The 23,898-nt window shown below is 43.8% G+C and overlaps 1 protein-coding gene across 1 annotated transcript; it reads right to left on the bottom strand.

Moving 5' to 3' along the window:
- Positions 1-325: 325 nt before the first annotated feature.
- Positions 326-14,450, bottom strand: LOC127690710 (uncharacterized). The gene is made up of 7 exons (XM_052190274.1): positions 14,429-14,450; positions 13,559-13,833; positions 12,760-12,847; positions 2,929-3,234; positions 2,577-2,654; positions 893-1,192; positions 326-621 (listed from the first exon to the last, which is right to left on the bottom strand). Exons 1-7 carry the CDS (start codon positions 14,448-14,450, stop codon positions 326-328), a joined length of 1,365 nt encoding a protein of 454 aa, XP_052046234.1.
- Between the last annotated feature and the right edge of the window lie 9,448 nt (positions 14,451-23,898).

Consider the following 23,898-nt stretch of genomic DNA (forward strand, 5'->3'; position numbering starts at 1 on the left):
GCTGATAGCTGGTGTCTAGGAAGTAGAGATCCCCCTTGTGGAGTAGGAGCCCGAGGGTCAGAAGTCTGATGAACATGGAGGGTAGAGGGTAGACAGAAAGTGTTCTGCCAAAATGGAGCCGGCACCCTCAAGTGCCACATATCCTCCCCTCTACACTTAGGTCCTCAACTAAAGTAACAAGAATAAAGCTTGAGAAGAGAGTCATGTCACAGAACTTAATTTAATTTCACATTTTCCTTTCCATGGAGATAGAGAAATGGAGTACTTATATGATGCCGTACGATTCTGAGGGGTCTTTTAGAGGGAAAAAAGTCTCAACATGTCTTCACTGAGAACTTGAGGTGTCATCCCAAGTTGACCATGGCATCTGAAGGTTGGTGTCTCCAGGGAGAGAGGCGGGAAGTCCATGTGGAACTGTCAATGGATAGGTAGCATTCCAGGCTTCCTTGCTGGGAAACATTGAATGCTGACTGGACATCATCGGGGATGGGTTCCCATGGAGCTGTGCAGAAGGTGCAGACATGTCATCATCCCAAGACTGGTATACTGGAGATGGCATCACCATTGGATGTTGAGGTTCCATGGAAGACAGGGAGTTCCCAGACCATCCATACAGAGCACCTGAGAGTAGAAGAAACACAGAGAGCATAAACATGGTGTCTTCACTCGCCCTGAGTCACTATAAGCAATGGCCTGGCCTCTGGATCACAGTCAACAATGAACAAGTCCACCTTCCATTGCCTTGGGCTGACACAGGAAGTTAGACACACAGAGGACACTCCTGTGGGAAAGGGGACTTGCTACATGGTCTGCTCAGCTCTGTGCTCATGAAGGACAGGCCAGCTGTGCCACTATTTACAGTAACCAAAGAGTCAATGCAGAAGAGACTCACCTGGGACAGGGCCTCCCTGACATTTGTGGCCCAAGATCCTGTAGAGAGCTTCTGCATAAGGAGAAAACAAGGGGATGGTCCCTGGTCTCTCATTACAGAGAGTCCTGTGCAGATCCTGCAGGCTGAGCATCAGGTCCAGACAGCTTTCGAAGGTCTTGCTCAGGCCCAACTGATGGAGACGCTGGAAAACTGCGCTGGTCTTCTTCTCCATCTTCTGGCCTGGGTGGCCGAGTTCAACTGCTTCCCACTGCTGCAGGAAGATCCTGATTTCAAGGTCTGTCCACGGGCTAGGGGAAAGACCTGCAGGGACAGAGGGACGGGATGAGTGTATCAGATGTCAGGCATATGTATATATCAGCTATTTCAGGGACTCTTCCCACACAGTGAGCTTCCAGAAATGGCCTCTTTCTGTTTGCAAGAGGTTAGGAACAATGCTTGAGAGCCAAGGATCCAGAGTTTACGTGGCTCTTAATACCAAGAGCTACACTCACTGGGAATTCAACTCTGTCTTCAGCTATAGAACAAGGAAATAACCTTTCAGATTTTAGGTTTTAGTAATGGGCAGATTACAGGAACTATTAAACAACATGGGAAGACCACACTGTCTGGATTGAAAATGATGAGAGATGTGAAGTGAAGCCAAGGTCAGTCATTAAGTTACTTTTAGAGCATTGGAAGCCGGGCGGTGGTGGAGCACGCCTGTAATCCCAGCACTCTGGGAGGCAGAGGCAGGTGGATTTCTGAGTTGGAGGCCAGCCTGGTCTACAGAGAGAGCTCCAGGACAGCCAGGGCTATACAGAGAAACCCTGTCTCGAAAAAAACCAAATCCCCCCCCAAAAAAACAAAAAACAAAACAAAACAAAAAACAAACTTTTAGAGCATTGGGTTCTCGTCCATACTGCTGGTCATCCTACAACTCACTAACATTAAGACTACAGTCTCGAGACTGGAGATATGGTTCCAGTGCTTAAGAGCACCTACTGCTCTTCCAAAGGTCATAAAATCAAATCCCAGCACCCACATGATGGCTCACAACCATCTGCAATGAGACCTGAGGCCCACCCTGGTCTGTCTGAGGATAGCCACAGTGTACTAAATATAACAAATAAATTAAAAAAAAAAAACAAAACGAACTTTCCAAGACATCATACTGCTCTGCTTGCCTCTGGCTCCCATCTCCCGAGGGGTGGAATTAAAGGCTTGGGATGCCAAACTCACACAGTTGCTAACTATCTTCCCTTCTTGTGTCTTAAAACCAGAGACAAACAGAATTTTTTTTTTAATTTGTTTGTTTGCAACTAAGATGGAATCAACTGGACAACAAAGAACTCCCCTGAGCAGGCAACCTCCAGTCAACTGCTGACAATAATGTCTCCTTAGGTCATGCCTAATTTCCAAAGGAAACAATAACCTGTATTCAATGGCAGGAATGTGATACTACCATCCAAGGAAGAATGGCAAATGCATTATATAATTTATTGCGTCATAATTGTGCCTAACATGATAGAATATTCCTGACACAAACACGTGCAGTAAAACTTACAAGAGGTAGTAATGTAAAGGAATATCGGAATTTCAATCATGCCAACTGGAAATCAGTATATGACCCTCGGCCATCATGAGTGATGAGATCCGATTAAGCTTTCCAATAGGTGGATGGATTTGGCAATCCCAAGGCCCATACCTGGAGAGTCAGCCCCACCAATGCAGAGGTAAGGAGTTTGGTCTGCAGGCAGGAAACCACGCCCATCACACCAAGGACCTGAAAGGAGGAGAAGGGGAGAGAGCATAAGCATGGCACCCTCACCTTCCCTGAGGCACTCAAAGTAATTGCCTGGCCTCTAAGTCAGAGTGAACGCAGAGCAAGTCCACATTCCATTGTCTAGGGGTGACTGAGGAACTTAGACACACAGAGCAGACTGCTATGTGAAGTAAAGGCCTATGGGAAAAGGACTTCCTCAATTCTGTGCTCTGCTCTATCCCCAGCTGATGCTACGCTCTGGGACATGAAAGCCTTTTCTACACAAGAGGCTCACCTGGGAAATGGCCTCTCTGGGAACTGTGGCCCAAGATCTTGTAGAGGTCCCATGCATAAGGAGAAAACAAGGGGTCAGGCCTTGCCCTCTCGTGACAGAGAGTTTCATGCAGGTCCTTCATCTGCAGCATCAGATCAAGACAGCTCTTCCAGCTCTTCCTCAGACGCCGCTTAGAGAGGCGCCTGCTAAGGGACTTGGCCTTCTGGAACATTTTCTCGCCTGGCTTCCCCATTTTATATTCCACCACTTCCCACTCTTGCAGGAAGATCCAGATTTCAGGCTCAATCCATGGGCTATCAGAAGGACCTGCAAGGGGCAGAGGGATGGCATGAAGATATCAAAGGTCACACACACAACCACATCAACTTTTCTCGGGGACTCTTGCTGCACATTGCTTGGCCAAAAAGGGCTGCAGTCAGTTATCAAGTGGTTATGGACACTGTCTTACCAGCCCTGTTACAACACCTACCCTGCTCTTCACAGTCAGAAGTACATTCACTGGGAAAGACAAGGTGTCTGCAGATTTAGGAGCATTGTCTCAGAAGAAACAGGATCCACAGCATTAGTGCTACCAGGGGATGTGGTGCCTGCATAGACTCAAACCCACATCTACAACAGGGAGACACTCAGATCCGTTGGCTTTCCTGGGATACAGGCAGACATCAGGGACCACTGAGTGCCAGGCTACCCTTGACACGGATGTCCACATCAGGGCTCTTGCATCTGCTCACAGTCACAGACTAAAGAAATATAAGAGCAGGGTTTATGGTTTAGCAGGGATTTGACTCTGAATACCTGAGGATCTTCGGCCTTCCTGCCTCGGCCTCGGCCTCCTATTGGCTTCTTGAGTGTTTCTCACACTCTTCACTCGGTTGTCCTCTCTCTGTGCAGAAATGAATACATTAAATATTAAAACAGGTCCATGCTACAGGAATCCCTGTCTCCTAGCTGTGAATGATCTCAGGATTGGCACTGCCTTTGCAAGAGCTAAGCCATGGACTCTGACTTCCTCATCCACTGGAGCTGGTCCATTCTCATGAAATGGGACAGCACTCCTGTAAAGTTGAACCAAGGAATGTCTAGAGTGAACAGGACAGGTGCCCTTGATCAATGGAAGGTAAGAAACAGAAGCACATCTCGACTGAGAAGACCACAGTCAGTCTCTGCAGTTCAATGTCTTCCCATTTTCTGCGGGTGGAAAAAATCCCTTTCAGAATCTCCTAATAAACTCCTGCTGTGCTCCAAACATAAAAAAGTATCACACAAAAGTGTGAAACTATACTCTCCCATCCGATATCACAAAACATGGGTGTCTTGAGGTGTGCACAAGGTCATCTACTCCTAAGACCTATGGCAATTCCCAGAAGTTCTTCATGATCCTTGGCCACCCAGATGGTTGTGGGCTACTCCTTGGATAATTAAGACACCGACTCAATGAACTCAAACAAAGAAACCCAAGGACAAAATAAATCTAGTTCTACTTCCTCTACAAATTATAGACATGGGTTCAAATTTAAGGAAGTTAACCATGTTTGGTCATATGTTAAGGCACAAATATCCCACAGACACCATGAATGAATTTCACCCAACTCACTGGCATTTTCTCTCTTGGGCTTCCTTTGCTGCAAACAATGAGGAAAGCAGCGTCAGCTGTGTCCTGGTGTTCACAAGACTCTGGATTATACAGAGAGCTCTGCTTACTTCTCTGGACTTCTTCAACTATGAGAGTTCTGTGCAAACGTGGTCTGTTATATTGGTCTTGGGTTGGAATGGCTCGGGATGGGTAGGGTGGGGCAGGAATTGCCTTTAATCCCGCCTTTAGTCCCACCTCACATGCTGAGGACAGAACCGGGATCTCCACAGTCTCCACTGAAAACCATCAAAGAAACAAAGTAACAAGAAGCCAATTAATTTCAGTTCCTTCTAGGAGACTGATTATCTACACAGTCCTGGGCATTCTTCACTCACTAAAATTCAGAGCAAACTCTAGTGCCCAGTACAATGCTCTGCCTGCCTGTGCTCCCCCTGTGCTGTGCTGGGATCAAATATGTGGCTCATCGATCAACAAACATATTGGTGAGAAACTGAGAGGAACAGAAATTTGTTTTTAAGTAGTTTCCTGTAATTGAGAACCCAGTCTCTTTTTTGATTGGATATGGTCTTTATTTACATTTCAAACCCTGGTTTCCCCCACCTTCTGGGGAAAGTATAACTAAGAATGCTATGAATATAGTGGAGTATCTGTCCTTATTACATGGTGGAGCATCTTCTGGGTATATATATGCCCTGGAGTGATATGGCTAGGTCCTCACATAGTCTACTATTCTCAGGAGCCGCCATACTGATTCCCAGACAGCTTGTACCAGCTTACAATCCCACCAGAAATGTAGGAGTGTTCCTCTTTATCTACATCCTCACCAGCATCTCTACACCTCACCTGGGTTTTTGATTTTAGCCATTCTGACTGGTGTGAGATGGAATCTGTATTAGTTTGGGTTCTCTAGAGTCACAGAACGTATGGATAGTCTTTATATAGTTAGAGAATTTGTCGATGACTTACAGTCCATAGTCCAACTCCCAATGGTCAGCAGCAGATGTGGATGCAAGTCCAAGGATCTAGCAGTTGCTCAGTCTCACGAGGCAAGCAGGCAAGGAAGAGTGAGTAAATCTTCCTTCTTCCAATGTTCTTATATATCTCCAGCAGAGGGTGTAGAGCAGATTACAGGCGTGTGGATCTCCAGCAGAGGGGGTGGCCCCGATTAAAGGCGTGTGCCTCCATGCCTTTAATCCCAGAAGATCTTGAACTCAGAGATCTCCTTGCCTTAATCTTCTGAAATTCACAGCCAGTATGCTTCAAGATCTCCTTGCCAAGATCCAGGTCAGAAACTTACATCTCTGAGCCTCCAGATTAGGATCATAGGTGAGTCTTCCAATTCTAGATTGTAGTTCATTCCAGATAGAGTCAAGTTGACAACCAGGAATAGCCACTACACAATCTCAGGGTTGTTTTGATTGGCATTTCCCCTGATGATTAAGAATGGTGAGCATTTCTTTAGGTGCTTCTCAGCCATTTGATACTCCTCAGTTGAAAATCTTTGTTTAGCAATTTATCCAAGTTTTTAATAAGGTTATTTGATTCTCTGGAGTCCAGCTTCTGGAGTTCTTTGTATATATTGGATATTAGCCCTCTATGGGATGTAGTGTTGATAAAAAAGCTTTTCCCAAACTGATTGTTGTCGTTCTGTCCTATTGACTGTGAGCTTTGCCTTACAGAAGCTTTGCAATTTTGAGGACCCATTGTCGATTCTTGATCTCAGAACATAAGCCATTTGCGGTCTGTTCTAAAGAAAAGCACCTCAGTGACAACTACAGTCACGACCTCAGAGTAAGAAGTTGGAAAACAATTTTCCAAGCAAATAGCATAGAGTGACAGGGAAGTTTTAATGTCCCCAAACAGGTTTGGGATCTTTGCCTATGCATAAACCCAGCAGCTGAGCAGAGTCCAATATTAAGGAATTAACATATGAGCCCTGTATCAGAACAGTTTCCTATGAGTACCAAGGGTAGTTACTAAGCCTTAATCATGCTTTTGATAGTAGAACCTAGATATGTTGCATACATTATTCAGATTATTTTCAATTTCTGTGCTTATAGAATGTGCTTATATATGTACTTTAGGTTGTAGACAGACAAATTGAGAGAAAGAAAGAAAGAGGGAGACAGAGAGACAGGGAGACAGAGAGACAGAGAGACAGAGTGAGAAAGAGACAGAGAGATAGAGGGATGTCATGAATAAGGTCACTTTATAAAAAAAAAAAAAGCTTTTATTGGGACTAATTTTCCTCCTTATAGGTGTGGTTGGTTTTATATGCTTGGCACAGAGAATGGCAACCTAGGAACATGTAGTCTTTTTTTTTTTTTCAGTTTTTTTGAGACAGGGCTTCTCTGTGTAGCCCTGGCTGTCCTGGAACTCACTCTGTAGACCAGGCTGGCCTCGAACTCAGAAATCTGCCTGCCTCTGCCTTCCAAATTCTGGGATTAAAGGCGTGCCCCACCACCACCCAGCGAGAGATGTACTCTTCTTAGAGTAGGTTTGGACTTGTTGGAAGGAATGTCCTTGTGGGAGTGGGTATTCAGAACCTCCTCTTACCTGTCTCTTAGCTTAGATGAAGTTATAGATTTCTCAGGTGCTACACCACCATGTCTGCCTAGATGCTGCCATGGTTCTTGCCTTGATGATATTGGGCTGAACCTCAGAACCCCATGTCATTCCCAAGTAAATATTGTCTTTCCTAAGAGTTGTTGATCATGGTGTGTCTTTGCAGCAATGGGAACACAAAGTAAGGTGGAAGCTGGGACCAGGAGTGAGGTATTGCTGGGATAGGCCTGAACAGATTTTTAATTAAAGGAATGTGGATATGAGGACTTTGAGTTTGTCAGCTTTGGATTGGAAAAGCCATGGGATGCCTTATGTGGATCAGGATGGGTCACTCTAGTAGGGATGTGGTTGGTGTTGGTGATGGTTGTTTGAACTGTGGGAGCAAGGCTCAAGAGGTTTCAGAGGAGAGGAATGTTAGTATGGGCCTAGAGACTGTTTTTCTGATATTTGTTGAAGAGTGTAGCTGCTCTTTGTCATTGTCCGAAGAGTCTATCTGAGGGTAAGGTGAAGAGACTGAGATTAATTGCACTGACAAAGGAAGTCTTTCAGAAGTCCAGCATAGACTTTGTTCTTTAGTTTTCTGTGATCCAGACCATGAGGACAAAGCAGTGCAAAGTTAAAAACCAAAATACAAATACTATGGTTCAATCAATTTGGTGTCACCAGAAGGTGAAATGCAGCTGAATGCTGTATTCAAGGAGATAATGAGATTAAGGGAATGGTGGTCTCTGGGCAAAATCCCACCCAGAGAAGCTTATTGATGTCTTTTCATGTGAATAAAGAACAATTCTATGTTTTAATCTGGAATGAACAACAATCCAGAAACGGAGGGCAGGGCACAATTGTGTTACAGATATAGAAACTCTAAGAAACAGGGTTTTGATCTTGTCTTGAGGAGCAGGGCCCTTGTAGAATATAGGCCTGAGCCGCAGGGTACACCCCTTTAATCCCAGAAGACAAATGCAAGCAGATCTTTAAGAACAAGACTAGCTTGGAATGGAACAAGCCCTAGGTGGAGACAAGCATAAGTTGGGTCTAAGGGGTACACAACTTTCATCCCAGGACTCAGGAGACAGAGGCCTTAAGATCTCTGAGTTCCAAGTCAGAAGAAAGATTAAGTTCTAAGAAAGCCAAGTTTAAGGCGGGCAGTGGTGGCACATGTCTTTCATCCCAGCAAATGGGAGGCAGAGGTAGGCAGATTTCAGAATTCAAGGCCAGCCTGGTTTACAAAGTGAATTCCAGGACAGCCAGGATTATACACAGAAACCCTGTCTCCAAAAGCAAAGAAGAAGAAGAAGAAGAAGAAGAAGAGGAGGAGGAGGAGGAGGAGGAGGAGGAAGAGGAGGAGGAGGAGGAGGAGGAGGAGGAGGAGGAGGAGGAGAAGAAGAAGAAGAAGAAGAAGAAGACGAAGAAGAAGAAGAAGACGAAGAAGAAGAAGTAAAAGAAAGAAAGAAAGAAAGCAAGAAAGAAAGACAGCAAGAAAGCAAGAAAGCAAGAAAGCAAGAAAGCAAGAAAGAAAGAAAGCAAGCAAGAAAGAAAGCAAGAAAGAAAGAAAGGCAAGTTGTGGCAATGAATGAAATCATTGAACACAGAAAGCTGATAAAGATGAAATAGAGCATGGGGTGCCATGTTGCAGACCCAGCCTCCAGCACAACTCTGCCTAACTTTGGCCAAGTGAGCTAATTAGGCATCAATGATTTTGCACCATTCTGTTAATAAGGTGTCCATCTTTCCTCTTGCCCACAACAAGCAGAGGTAGTGGAAGAGAAAAGTTATTAGGATATGGGTAAAGTGGAGTTGTTCATCAATAGGTTTTGGGGGCAAGCTATATCTTGGACATGAGTTCATTCCTATAGCTAACACCAAATAAGATTCAGTTGCTGCAGACCAGTCCTCTACTCAAGCAGACACCAGTCAGAAACCAGAAGCTACATGCCAGTTTTGAAGAAATGGCAAGACATGCCAACTGGCATGAAGAAGCCCACAGACGTACAAAGCTGACACGGGAATGTAGGTAGCATTTCTAGGGCAAGGTTCTCTCAGTGGCAGCATCACCACGAGTAATGACTCAATAACTCTATGGAAGGCGAAGCGATACTTGTTTCTAGTTAGTGAAGAACAGTAACACAGAACACATCAAACCACTCTTCAGCGCTCATTCCCCACTGTTAGTGGGATCTCATTACACTCTGACCTCACAGGTCCTTTCACTTATCTGCTATATCAAATCAGCCTTTCACCTGTGTCTGCTCCAGCAAAAGATCCGCTCACCTGTGTTCACCTCAGAACGACATCCTTTCACCTCTGTGACCCAATGAAACATCATTTAGCATAACTTACTTGCCAAAGAATCTAGGAGTTTCCACTTCCATGTGGCTCTAGCATTAGAATCAGGAGCAGGAGGGGTTACTGGGTCAATTGATGATAGCTAGCTGGAGAATAGAAATTAGGGGTGATTAAGAACAGACCAGCATCCCTGAGGTGAAATCTTATGGGGAGTATTTTATGAGAACACACAGAAGCTGTGTTCAAGAGATTGCCAAGGTTGTACCTCGTGCTGTAGCTGGACATGGTAATGGATGAAAATCATCCAGGTGGTGTGGGTCTTTAAGATCTAAAGAGGTCATGGAAAGCAGCTGAGTCTTGGCACTGGAAGAGGCCAGGCAAGAAGGCTTTTTGTTTTTGTTGGTGTTGGTGGTTTGTTTGTATTTATTTCTGTTTTTCTTCTTCTTTCTTCATTTAAAATTCATGAATTTATTTCCATCCCAAAGGATTCCCTTCTCAAAATCCTTCCTCAGAGGTTTCCTCCATCCACTGCCTTTTCCTTATTCTCTCAGAAGGTAGACCCCACTGGGTATTACTCCTACTCTAGTACTTAAAATATGTATAGGATTAGGATCATCCTTTCCCATGGAGAATAAACAAGGCAGTCCTCTGATACATATGTGCCTGAGGCCTCAGAACATCCCATGGATGCTCTTTGGTTGGTAGAGCAGACTCTAGGAATTCCGAGGTGTTCAGGTTGCACTCACAAGATGCGACTGTGGGGATACTATGGACATCAGGGCCAAGAGCCTTAAGGTCATTTGTGAAGATAAAGCTATAGTGGGAGTTGATAACTTGGGACTGAAGTGGTCATGCAAAGAATTAGAAGAGAGGCACCAATGAGGGAGTCTATGAGAGGCTATTGGTGAAGCCTAGATGCAGTAGAAGACCCCAATCTATTGGAGATGCCAACACCATAGGATTCCCACCAAGAACAGCAACAATGGAGTGTCATCAACCAAATCCTAGAGCACTACACAGGGCAGTGAGGGAGAAGTGACCCAAGCCCTTTGGAGGAGTCCAGATGATCGTGTGTGGATCCCAGACATTGGAACCAGAAGCTGCAAATTTAGGTTGCCTTGGAGACTCCAAGATATTAGAGAAGCCGGAGGCATAGGTAACCTGCCCAGGAAAGGTATTAACAAACAGTGGAACCATTCAAAAACTACTCATGTGGCACACAAGAAAGATGTAAGGAGTTGGAGATATGAAGAGCTCATTTTCAACTGACATGGACACACAGAGTTTGGAATTTGCACAGCTGAATTTTGATCTTGCTTTGGTCCAGTTATTTCCCCACTATGACATTTTAGAAAAGGAATAAATATCCTGTGATGATTGAGGTAGGTAATCTGCTCTTTGACTTTGATTTTTAGGGCACTACAGTCATTAGGTGACAATCACATCAGATGTGGAACTTTGTACATTTCACATATTTGAGAGTGCTATAGACCGTGTAGACTTTTGAAGTTGAACTGAATGTTTTGGCATTATGTTATTGATGCCTAAGGCCCCCTTTGGAATCATGTGTTCGAAGAAGGGGCAAGGAAGTGGAATGTGGGGGTTTGAATACTCTGGGCTCAGGGACTAGATTCAGGAGACCCCTGTGTAAGCTTCATCAACTCCAAAAGGATCACAATCAGAAAATGGACACCTCTACCTCCAGTCAGTGGATGAACTTACCAGGAATGGTGATACCAAGAAGGCAATAAAGAACTTCGTTCCTTTGTGTCCTTTATATAAGATTATAGCAGAAAAAGTATTCAAGATGAGGTCCTGGTTTTGCCAACTCTAAAGACTGGGAAAAGAGCCGGGTGGTGGTGGAGCATGCCTCTAATCCCAGCACTTGGGAGGCAGAGTCATGCAGATTTCTGAGTTCAAGGCCAGCCTGGTTTACAGTGTGAGTTACAAGACAGCCAGGTCAACACAGAGAAATCCTGTCTCAAAAAAAACCAAACACCAAAAAAAAAAAAAAAAAAAAAAAAAAAAAAAAAAAAAACACCCCAAGAAAAAGTCTGGGAACGGGTTACTTTTCTAACTCACAGATCTAGATCAGTGGTAGCACATCCTGGTTCAAGAGATTAAGCTAAACATCTCAGAAATGTGCCTAGACATTGAAATGGTTAGTGAACTCTAAATGTAGTCAAGTTGAAGGCAGTCACAATGGCAACCTGACTTACAGGCAAATCACCTGAGGTTATGATTGATTTCCAAAATAAAGAATAGCTGGATCTTAATTGTACATAAAGTGATGTAAGTGTCCTAGTGTGTGTGTGGGTGTGTGTGTATATATGTGTATATGTGTGTGTATGTATGCATATATATGTGTGTGTATATGTATATAAACACAAACACATACACAATGAAATTTAGAATGGTGGCAATGTCCCTCGACAGACATTCATTTCATATCTGAAACTTTGATATTTAGATGTTTCCAAATTCTGATCATTGATATTGTATCCAGCACTAATATACAACTCAATTTTGAACCTGTTTTCCCAGTATTCTGAAGAATTGGAGTCTGTGAAACACAGACCACAAGTTCTCTAGACAGAGGGCCAGAGAATGAAAGAGCTGCTAGCTGGTGTCTAGGAAGTAGAGATCCCCCTTGTGGAGTAGGAGCCAGAGGGTCAGGAGTCTGATGAACATGGAGGGTAGAGGGTAGACAGAAAGTGTTCTGCCCAAATGGCAGCTCTTCCAGCTCTTCCTCAGACACCGCTTAGAGAGGCGCCTGCTAAGGGACTTGGCCTTCTGGAACATTTTCTCGCCTGGCTTCCCCATTTTATATTCCACCACTTCTCACTCTTGCAGGAAGATCCAGATTTCAGGCTCAATCCATGGGCTATCAGAAGGACCTGCAAGGGGCAGAGGGATGGCATGAAGATATCAAAGGTCACACACACAACCACATCAACTTTTCTCGGGGACTCTTGCTGCACATTGCTTGGCCAAAGAGGGCTGCAGTCAGTTATCAAGTGGTTATGAACACTGTCTTACCAGCCCTGTTACAACACCTACCCTGCTCATCACAGTCAGAAGTACATTCACTGGGAAAGACAAGGTGTCTGCAGATTTAGGAGCATTGTCTCAGAATACAACAGGATCCACAGCATTAGTGCTACCAGGGGATGTGGTGCCTGCATAGACTCAAACCCACATCTACAACAGGGAGACACTCAGAGCCGTTGGCTCTCCTGGGAGACAGGCAGACATCAGGAACCACTGAGTGCCAGGCTACCCTGACACGGATATCCACATCAGGGCTCTTGCATCTGCTCACAGTCACAGACCAAAGAAATATAAGAGCAGGGTTTATGGTTTAGCAGGGATTTGACTCTGAATACCTGAGGATCTTCGGCCTTCCTGCCTCGGCCTCGGCCTCCTATTGGCTTCTTGAGTGTTTCTCACACTCTGCACTCGGTTGTCCTCTCTCTGTGCAGAAATGAATACATTAAATATTAAAACAGGTCCATGTTACAGGAATCCCTGTCTCCTAGCTGTGAATGATCTCAGGAACGGCACTGCCTTTGCACGAGCTAAGCCATGGACTCTGACTTCCTCATCCACTGGAGCTGGTCCATTCTCGTGAAATGGGACAGCACTCCTGTAAAGTTGAACCAAGGAATGTCTAGAGTGAACAGGACAGGTGCCCTTGATCAATGGAAGGTAAGAAACAGAAGCACATCTCGAATGAGAAGACCACAGTCAGTCTCTGCAGTTCAGTGTCTTCCCATTTTCTGCGGGTGGAAAAAATCCCTTTCAGAATCTCCTAATAAACTCCTGCTGTGCTCCAAACATAAAAAAGTATCACACAAAAGTGTGAAACTATACTCTCCCATCCGATATCACAAAACATGGGTGTCTTGAGGTGCGCACAAGGTCATCTACTCCTAAGACCTATGGCAATTCCCAGAAGTTCTTCATGATCCTTGGCCACCCAGATGGTTGTGGGCTACTCCTTGGATAATTAAGACACCGACTCAATGAACTCAAACAAAGAAACCCAAGGACAAAATAAATCTAGTTCTACTTCCTCTACAAATTATAGACATGGGTTCAAATTTAAGGAAGTTAACCATGTTTGGTCATATGTTAAGGCACAAATATCCCACAGACACCATGAATGAATTTCACCCAACTCACTGGCATTTTCTCTCTTGGGCTTCCTTTGCTGCAAACAATGAGGAAAGCAGCGTCAGCTGTGTCCTGGTGTTCACAAGACTCTGGATCATACAGAGAGCTCTGCTTACTTCTCTGGACTTCTTCAACTATGAGAGTTCTGTGCAAACGTGGTCTGTTATATTGGTCTTGGGTTGGAATGGCTCGGGATGGGTAGGGTGGGGCAGGAATTGCCTTTAATCCCGCCTTTAGTCCCACCTCACATGCTGAGGACAGAACCGGGATCTCCACAGTCTCCACTGAAAACCATCAAAGAAACAAAGTAACACAAAGCCAATTAATTTCAGTTCCTTCTAGGAGACTGATTATCTACACAGTCCTGGGCATTCTTCACTCACTAACATTCAGACCAAACTCTAGCACCCAGTACAATGCTCTGCCTGCCTGTGCTCCCCCTGTGCTGTGCTGGGATCAAATGTATGGCTCATCGATCAACAAACATATTGGTGAGAAACTGAGAGGAACAGAAATTTGTTTTTAAGTAGTTTCCTGTAATTGAGAACTTTTTTGTTCTCAGATTGTCTCTTTTGTTATTGGATATGATCTTTTTTTACATTTCAAATCCCGGTCCCCCACCCCCCTCCTTCTGGGGAAAGTATAACTAAGAATGCTATGAATATAGTGGAATATCTGTCCTTATTACATGGTGGAGCATCTTCTGGGTAACATATATCCCCTGGAGTGATATGGCTGGGTTCTCACATAGTACTACGTCTACTATTCTCAGGAGCCGCCATACTGATTTCCAGACAGCTTGTACCAGCTTACAATCCCACCAGAAATGTAGGAGTGTTTCTCTTTCTCTACATCCTCACCAGCATCTCTACACCTCACCTGGGTTTTTGATTTTAGCCATTCTGACTGGTGTGAGATGGAATCTGTATTAGTTTGGGTTCTCTAGAGTCACAGAACGTATGGTTACTCTTTATATAGCTAGAGAATTTGTCGATGACTTACAGTCCATAGTCCAACTCCCCAACAATGGTCAGCAGTAGCTGTGGATGCAAGTCCAAGGATCTAGCAGTTGCTCAGTCTCACGAGGCAAGCAGGCAAGGAAGAGTGAGTAAATCTTCCTTCTTCCAATGTCCTTATATATCTCCAGCAGAGGGTGTAGCGCAGATTACAGGCGTGTGGATCTCCAGCAGAGGGGATGGCTCCGATTAAAGGCGTGTGCCTCCATGCCTTTAATCCCAGAAGATCTTGAACTCGGAGATCTCCTTGCCTTAATCTTCTGAAATTCATAGACACTATGCTTCAAGATCTCCTTGCCAAGATCCAGGTCAGAAACTTATATCTCTGAGCATCCAGATTAGGATCATAGGTGAGTCTTCCAATTCTAGATTGTAGTTCATTCCAGATAGAGTCAAGTTGACAACCAGGAATAGCCACTACACAATCTCAGGGTTGTTTTGATTGGCATTTCCCCTGATGATTAAGAATGGTGAGCATTTCTTTAGGTGCTTCTCAGCCATTTGATACTCCTCAGTTGAAAATCTTTGTTTAGCAATTTATCCAAGTTTTTAATAAGGTTATTTGATTCTCTGGAGTCCAACTTCTGGAGTTCTTTGTATATATTGGATATTAGCCCTCTATGGGATGTAGTGTTGATAAAAAAGCTTTTCCCAAACTGATTGTTGTCGTTCTGTCCTATTGACTGTGAGCTTTGCCTTACAGAAGCTTTGCAATTTTATGAGGACCTATTGTCGATTCTTGATCTCAGAACATAAGCCATTTGTGGTCTGTTCAAAAGAAAAGCACCTCAGTGACAACTACAGTCACGACCTCAGAGTAAGAAGTTGGAAAACAATTTTCCAAGCAAATAGCATAGAGTGACAGGGAAGTTTTAATGTCCCCAAACAGGTTTGGGATCTTTGCCTATGCATAAACCCAGCAGCTGAGCAGAGTCCAATATTAAGGAATTTACGTATGAGCCCTGTATCAGAACAGTTTCCTATGAGTACCAAGGGTAGTTACTAAGCCTTAATCATGCTTTTGATAGTAGAACCTAGATATGTTGCATACATTATTCAGATTATTTTCAATTACAGTGCTTATAGAATGTGCTTATATATGTATTTTAGGTTGTAGACAGACAAATTGAGAGAAAGAAAAAAAGAGGGAGAGAGAGAGACAGGGAGACAGAGAGACAGAGAGACAGAGTGAGAAAGAGACAGAGAGATAGAGGGATGTCATGAATAAGGTCACTTTATAAAAAAAAAAAAAAGCTTTTATTGGGACTAATTTTCCTCCTTATAGGTGTGGTGGGTTTTATATGCTTGGCACAGAGAATGGCACCCTAGGGACATGTAGTCTTTTTTTTTTTTTTCAGTTTTTTTGAGACAGGGTTTCTCTGTGTAGCCCTGGCTGTCCTGGAACTCACTCTGTAGACCAGGCTGGCCTCGAACTCAGAAATCTGCCTGCCTCTGCCTTCCAAATGCTGGGATTAAAGGCGTGCCCCACCACCACCCGGCAAGAGATGTAGTCTTCTTAGAGTAGGTTTGGACTTGTTGGAAGGAATGTCCTTGTGGGAGTGGGTATTCAGACCCTCCTCTTACCTGTCTCTTAGCTTAGATGAAGTTATAGATTTCTCAGGTGCTACACCACCATGTCTGCCTAGATGCTGCCATGGTTCTTGCCTTGATGATATTGGGCTGAACCTCAGAACCCCATGTCATTCCCAATTAAATATTGTCTTTCCTAAGAGTTGTTGATCATGGTGTGTCTTTGCAGCAATGGGAACACAAAGTAAGGTGGAAGTTGGGACCAGGAGTGAGGTATTGCTGGGATAGGCCTGAACAGATTTTTAATTAAAGGAATGTGGATATGAGGACTTTGAGTTTGTCAGCTTTGGATTGGAAAAGCCATGGGATGCCTTATGTGGATCAGGATGGGTCACTCTAGTAGGGATGTGGTTGGTGTTGGTGATGGTTGTTTGAACTGTGGGAGCAAGGCTCAAGAGGTTTCAGAGGAGAGGAATGTTAGTATGGGCCTAGAGACTGTTTTTCTGATATTTGTTGAAGAGTGTAGCTGCTCTTTGTCATTGTCCGAAGAGTCTGTCTGAGGGTAAGGTGAAGAGACTGAGATTAATTGCACTGACAAAGGAAGTCTTTCAGAAGTCCAGCATAGACTTTGTTCTTTAGTTTTCTGTGATCCAGACCATGAGGACGAAGCAGTGCAAACTTAAAAACCAAAATACAAATACTATGGTTCAATCAATATGGTGTCACCAGAAGGTGAAATGCAGCTGAATGCTGTATTCAAGGAGATAATGAGATTAAGGGAATGGTGGTCTCTGGGCAAAATCCCACCCAGAGAAGCTTATTGATGTCTTTTCATGTGAATAAAGAACAATTCTATGTTTTAATCTGGAATGAACAACAATCCAGAAACGGAGGGCAGGGCACAATTGTGTTACAGATATAGAAACCCTAAGAAACAGGGTTTTGATCTTGTCTTGAGGAGCAGGGCCCTTGTAGAATATAGGCCTGAGCTGCAGGGTACACCCCTTTAATCCAGGAAGACAAATGCAAGCAGATCTTTAAGAACAAGACTAGCTTGGAATGGAACAAGCCCTAGGTGGAGACAAGCATAAGTTGGGTCTAACGGGTACACAACTTTCATCCCAGGACTCAGGAGACAGAGGCCTTAAGATCTCTGAGTTCCAAGTCAGAAGAAAGATTAAGTTCTAAGAAAGCCAAGTTTAAGGCGGGCAGTGGTGGCACATGTCTTTCATCCCAGCAAATGGGAGGCAGAGGCAGGCAGATTTCAGAATTCAAGGCCAGCCTGGTTTACAAAGTGAATTCCAGGACAGCCAGGATTATACAGAGAAACCCTGTCTCCAAAAGCAAAGAAGAAGAAGAAGAAGAAGAAGAAGAAGAAGAAGAAGAAGAAGAAGAGGAGGAGGAGGAGGAGGAGGAGGAGGAGGAGGAGGAGGAGGAGGAGGAGGAGGAGGAGGAGGAGAAGGAGAAGAAGAAGAAGAAGAAGAAGAAGAAGAAGAAGAAGAAGAAGAAGAAGAAGAAGAAGAAGTAAAAGAAAGAAAGAAAGAAAGAAAGAAAGAAAGAAAGAAAGAAAGAAAGAAAGACAGCAAGAAAGCAAGAAAGAAAGAAAGCAAGCAAGAAAGAAAGCAAGAAAGAAAGCAAGCAAGAAAGAAAGCAAGAAAGAAAGAAAGGCAAGTTGTGGCAATGAATGAAATCATTGAACACAGAAAGCTGATAAAGATGAAATAGAGCATGGGGTGCCATGTTGCAGACCCAGCCTCCAGCACAACTCTGCCTAACTTTGGCCAAGTGAGCTAATTAGGCATCAATGATTTTGCACCATTCTGTTAATAAGGTTTCCATCTTTCCTCTTGCCCACAACAAGCAGAGGTAGTGGAAGAGAAAAGTTATTAGGATATGCGTTAAGTGGAGTTGTTCATCAATAGGTTTTGGGGGCAAGCTATATCTTGGGCATGAGTTCATTCCTATAGCTAACACCAAATAAGATTCAGTTGCTGCAGACCAGTCGTCTACTCAAGCAGACACCAGTCAGAAACCAGAAGCTACATGCCAGTTTTGAAGAAATGGCAAGACATGCCAACTGGCATGAAGAAGCCCACAGACGTACAAAGCTGACACGGGAATGTAGGTAGCATTTCTAGGGCAAGGTTCTCTCAGTGGCAGCATCACCACAAGTAATGACTCAATAACTCTTTGGAAGGCGAAGCGATACTTGTTTCTAGTTAGTGAAGAACAGTAACACAGAACACATCAAACCACTCTTCAGCGCTCATTCCCCACTGTTAGTGGGATCTCATTATACTCTGACCTCACAGGTCCTTTCACTTATCTGCTATATCAAATCAGCCTTTCACCTGTGTCTGCTCCCGCAAAAGATCCGCTCACCTGTTTTCAGCTCAGAACGACATCCTTTCACCTCTGTGACCCAATGAAACATCATTTAGCATAACTTACTTGCCAAAGAATCTAGGAGTTTCCACTTCCATGTGGCTCTAGCATTAGAATCAGGAGCAGGAGGGGTTACTGGGTCAATTGATGATAGCTAGCTGGAGAATAGAAATTAGGGGTGATTAAGAACAGACCAGCATCCCTGAGGTGAAATCTTATGGGGAGTATTTTATGAGAACACACAGAAGCTGTGTTCAAGAGATTGCCAAGGTTGTACCTCGTGCTGTAGCTGGACATGGTAATGGATGAAAATTATCCAGGTGGTGTGGGTCTTTAAGATCTAAAGAGGTCATGGAAAGCAGCTGAGTCTTGGCACTGGAAGAGGCCAGGCAAGAAGGCTTTTTGTTTTTGTTGGTGTTGGTGTTGGTGGTTTGTTTGTATTTATTTCTGTTTTTCTTCTTCTTTCTTCATTTAAAATTCATGAATTTATTTCCATCCCAAAGGATTCCCTTCTCAAAATCCTTCCTCAGAGGTTTCCTCCATCCACTGCCTTTTCCTTATTCTCTCAGAGGGTAGACCCCACTGGGTATTACTCCTACTCTAGTACTTAAAGTATGTATAGGATTAGGATCATCCTTTCCCATGGAGAATAAACAAGGCAGTCCTCTGATACATATGTGCCTGAGGCCTCAGAACATCCCATGGATGCTCTTTGGTTGGTAGGGCAGACTCTAGGAATTCCGAGGTGTTCAGGTTGCACTCACAAGATGCGACTGTGGGGATACTATGGACATCAGGGCCAAGAGCCTTAAGGTCATTTGTGAAGATAAAGCTATAGTGGGAGTTAATAACTTGGGACTGAAGTGGTCATGCAAAGAATTAGAAGAGAGGCACCAATGAGGGAGTCTATGAGAGGCTATTGGTGAAGCCTAGATGCAGTAGAAGACCCCAATCTATTGGAGATGCCAACACCATAGGATTCCCACCAAAAACAGCAACAATGGAGTGTCATCAACCAAATCCTAGAGCACTACACAGGGCAGTGAGGGAGAAGTGACCCAAGCCCTTTGGAGGAGCCCAGATGATCATGTGTGGATCCCAGACATTGGAACAAGAAGCTGCAAATTTAGGTTGCCTTGGAGACTCCAAGATATTAGAGAAGCTGGAGGCATAGGTAACTTGCCCAGGAAAGGTATTAACAAACAGTGGAACCATTCAAAAAATACTCATGTGGCACACAAGAAAGATGTAAGGAGTTGAAGATATGAAGAGCTCATTTTCAACTGACATGGACACACAGAGTTTGGAATTTGCACAGCTGAATTTTGATCTTGCTTTGATCCAGTTATTTCCCCACTATGACATTTTAGAAAAGGAATAAATATCCTGTGATGATTGAGGTAGGTAATATGCTCTTTGACTTTGATTTTTAGGGCACTACAGTCATTAGGTGACAATCACATCAGATGTGGAACTTTGTACATTTCACATATTTGAGAGTGCTATAGACCGTGTAGACTTTTGAAGTTGAACTGAATGTTTTGGCATTATGTTATTGATGCCTAAGGCCCCCTTTGGAATCATGTGTTTGAAGAAGGGGCAAGGAAGTGGAATGTGGGGGTTTGAATACTCTGGGCTCAGGGACTAGATTCAGGAGACCCCTGTGTAAGCTTCATCAACTCCAAAAGGATCACAATCAGAAAATAGACACCTCTACCTCCAGTCAGTGGATGAACTTACCAGGAATGGTGATACCAAGAAGGCAATAAAGAACTTCGTTCCTTTGTGTCCTTTATATAAGATTATAGCAGAAAAAGTATTCAAGATGAGGTCCTGGTTTTGCCAACTCTAAAGACTGGGAAAAGAGCCGGGCGGTGGTGGAGCATGCCTCTAATCCCAGCACTTGGGAGGCAGAGTCATGCAGATTTCTGAGATCAAGGCCAGCCTGGTTTACAGTGTGAGTTCCAAGACAGCCAGGTCAACACAGAGAAATCTTGTCTCAAAAAAAACCAAACACCAAAAAAAAAAAAAAAAAACAAAAAAAAAAAGAACCAAAAAAAAAAAAAAAAGAACCAAAAAAAAAAAAGAACCAAAAAAAAAAAAAAAAACACCCCAAGAAAAAGTCTGGGAATGGGTTACTTTTCTAACTCACAGATCTAGATCAGTGGTAGCACATCCTGGTTCAAGAGATTAAGCTAAACATCTCAGAAAGGTGCCTAGACATTGAAATGGTTAGTGAACTCTAAATGTAGTCAAGTTGAAGGCAGTCACAATGGCAACCTGACTTACAGGCAAATCACCTGAGGTTATGATTGATTTCCAAAATAAAGAATAGCTGGATCTTAATTGTACATAAAGTGATGTAAGTGTCCTAGTGTGTGTGTGGGTGTGGGTGTATATATGTGTATATGTGTGTGTATGTATGCATATATATGTGTGTGTATATGTATATAAACACAAACACATACACAATGAAATTTAGAATGGTGGCAATGTCCCTCGACAGACATTCATTTCATATCTGAAACTTTGATATTTAGATGTTTCCAAATTCTGATCATTGATATTGTATCCAGCACTAATATACAACTCAATTTTGAACCTGTTTTCCCAGTATTCTGAAGAATTGGAGTCTGTGAAACACAGACCACAAGTTCTCTAGACAGAGGGCCAGAGAATGAAAGAGCTGCTAGCTGGTGTCTAGGAAGTAGAGATCCCCCTTGTGGAGTAGGAGCCAGAGGGTCAGGAGTCTGATGAACATGGAGGGTAGAGGGTAGACAGAAAGTGTTCTGCCCAAATGGCAGCTCTTCCAGCTCTTCCTCAGACACCGCTTAGAGAGGCCTTCTGGAACATTTTCTCGCCTGGCTTCCCCATTTTATATTCCACCACTTCCCACTCTTGCAGGAAGATCCAGATTTCAGGCTCAATCCATGGGCTATCAGAAGGACCTGCAAGGGGCAGAGGGGTGGCATGAAGATATCAAAGGTCACACACACAACCACATCAACTTTTCTCGGGGACTCTTGCTGCACATTGCTTAGCCAAAAAGGGCTGCAGTCAGTTATCAAGTGGTTATGAACACTGTTTTACCAGCCCTGTTACAACACCTACCCTGCTCTTCACAGTCAGAAGTACATTCACTGGGAAAGACAAGGTGTCTGCAGATTTAGGAGCATTGCCTCAGAATACAACAGGATCCGCAGCATTAGTGCTAACAGGGGATGTTGTGCCTGCATAGACTCAAACCCACATCTACAACAGGGAGACACTCAGAGCCGTTGGCTCTCCTGGGAGACAGGCAGACATCAGGAACCACTGAGTGCCAGGCTACCCTTGACACAGATCTCCACATCAGGTCTCTTGAATCTGCTCACAGTCACAGACCAAAGAAATATAAGAGCAGGGTTTATGGTTTAGCAGGGATTTGACTCTGAATACCTGAGGATCTTCGGCCTTCCTGCCTCAGCCTCCTCCTCCTATTGGCTTCTTGAGTGTTTCTCACACTTTTCACTCGGTTGTCCTCTCTCTGTGCAGAAATGAATACATTAAATATTAAAACAGGTCCATGCTACAGCAATCCCTGTCTCCTAGCTGTGAATGATCTCAGGAACGGCACTGCCTTTGCAAGAGCTAAGCCATGGACTCTGACTTCCTCATCCACTGGAGCTCATGAAATGGGACAGCACTCTGTGAAGTTAAACCAAGGAACGTCTAGAGTGAACAGGACAGGTGCCCTTGGTCAATGGAAGGTAAGAAACAGAAGCATCTCTCGTTTGAGAAGACCACAGCCACTCTCTCCAGCTAACTTTCTCCTTAATATCTTTGGACCAAAAAATCAATATCAAAATCTAATAAGCTTCTGTTAGCTTCAAACTTATTAAGGTATCAGACAAACTATGTCAAAGTATACTTTTCATCCCATATCACAAAACAAAAGTGATTGTCTGGTGGCCATATTCCCAGTTCACTTCTAAGAAGTGTAGGGATGCTCAAAAGTTCAGGGTCATTCTTGGCTACATAGTTCGTTGTGGGTCAGCCTTGGATAAATAAGATACTATCTTAACAAACTAAAAACAAACAAAGTCTAAGAACAAAGAGCTCTGAGTTCTGCACCTCTGAAAAATTGCAGTTATGGGTTCACATTGAAAGTAGTTAACCATTTTTACCACATCTCTTTGGTTGTCCAGTGAACACAGTAGCAACAGCTTCTGTGAGGCTTGCTTGTTATGAGTGCCAAATAGTTTCATATTCATGTGGAATGGAGAGACGCCAGAGACATTCTTGGAGGCTCTAAACCTGAGATGAATTGAAAGGCAAATGCTCCAGCTGTGCTCCAGAACACAGGAGAGTGGATTCCCCCATCTCACAAGTATTCACCTTCGTTTTCCTAACACAGTGAGCCAAGAAGGGTCCACTAAGTCCTGATAATCTAGAGTGTGGAGAGAGTTGCGGAAGTCTGAGAATCCTATGGAGATGTGGCCCATTACAAATCAGGTCCACTCAACCTGCATGTGTAAGGTGGGTTAGCAAATGCTAAGGAGGAGACTTTAATCCCTTCTCAGGAGGTAGAGGCAGGAAGAGGATGAACCAGGATCAAGTCTCAAACTTCTGGAACTCTTAGCCTACATACAAGACCACATAGTCTCAATTTAAAATTATCGAAGAAACTATGTAAGACCAAGGTCAACTAACTTAAGTTTCATTTCTGAGACAGAGTTTCTTTACTCCTGGCCATCCTAGAACTCCCTAAAATTTAGACCAAACTGTCCAGGACTCCACACTGATCTTTCTGCCTCTGGCTTCCCCTCCTTAGAGCTGAGATTAAAAGTGTTGTGTGTCACCAATTAACACAATTGCTAAATATCTTCACTTCCAGGAAATTTTAGCTGAAAACCTGAGACATACAGATTTTTTTTTTAATTTGTTACTTTGTAACTAAGAATCATATGTAAGAGTTTAGCTGACCCACAGTAGGAAAGTGCTTCCCCAAGGATCAGAAAGAGAAAAGGGAATTAGCCGGGAGATGGGGAAGTAGATAGGCATGGCCTGTAGAAAAGGCAGGAGTGACGGGGCACGGGGGCTTCTGTGGCGGGTGCCACACAGGCTATAGACATTCTGAACCCAACCACAAACCCTACTGCTCTTCATCTCATCTCACCACAGAACACCTGTGTCCTGGATGCTTCTCTGTTCTACAGAGGGTCACAGTTGCTTGGTCTATTACAGAAGTTCTCAACCTGTGGGTCATTAGTTTTTTAGAGGTTAAATGGCTCTTTTACAGGGGTCACCTGAGACCATGTAAAAACACAGACATTTACATGGGGATTTATACCAGTAGCAAAATTACAGGTATAGCAAGGAAAATAGTATGGTTGGGTTCACCACATATGAGGAAATAGAATAAAGGGTCTGGCAGAT

Source organism: Apodemus sylvaticus, chromosome 8 (assembly GCF_947179515.1).
Source record: "Apodemus sylvaticus chromosome 8, mApoSyl1.1, whole genome shotgun sequence".
Lineage (NCBI taxonomy): Eukaryota > Metazoa > Chordata > Mammalia > Rodentia > Muridae > Apodemus > Apodemus sylvaticus.

Excerpts from the sequence above, each read along its gene's own strand:
- LOC127690710 (XM_052190274.1), bottom strand. The coding sequence starts at position 14,450 with ATGGCTAAAATCAAAAACCCAG. Across the intron at positions 12,848-13,558 it reads GCCCAAGAGAGAAAATGCCA|AGAGAGGACAACCGAGTGCA; the intron begins GTGAGTTGGGTG and ends ATTTCTGCACAG. Across the intron at positions 2,655-2,928 it reads CCAGAGAGGCCATTTCCCAG|GTCCTTGGTGTGATGGGCGT; the intron begins GTGAGCCTCTTG and ends TCCTCCTTTCAG.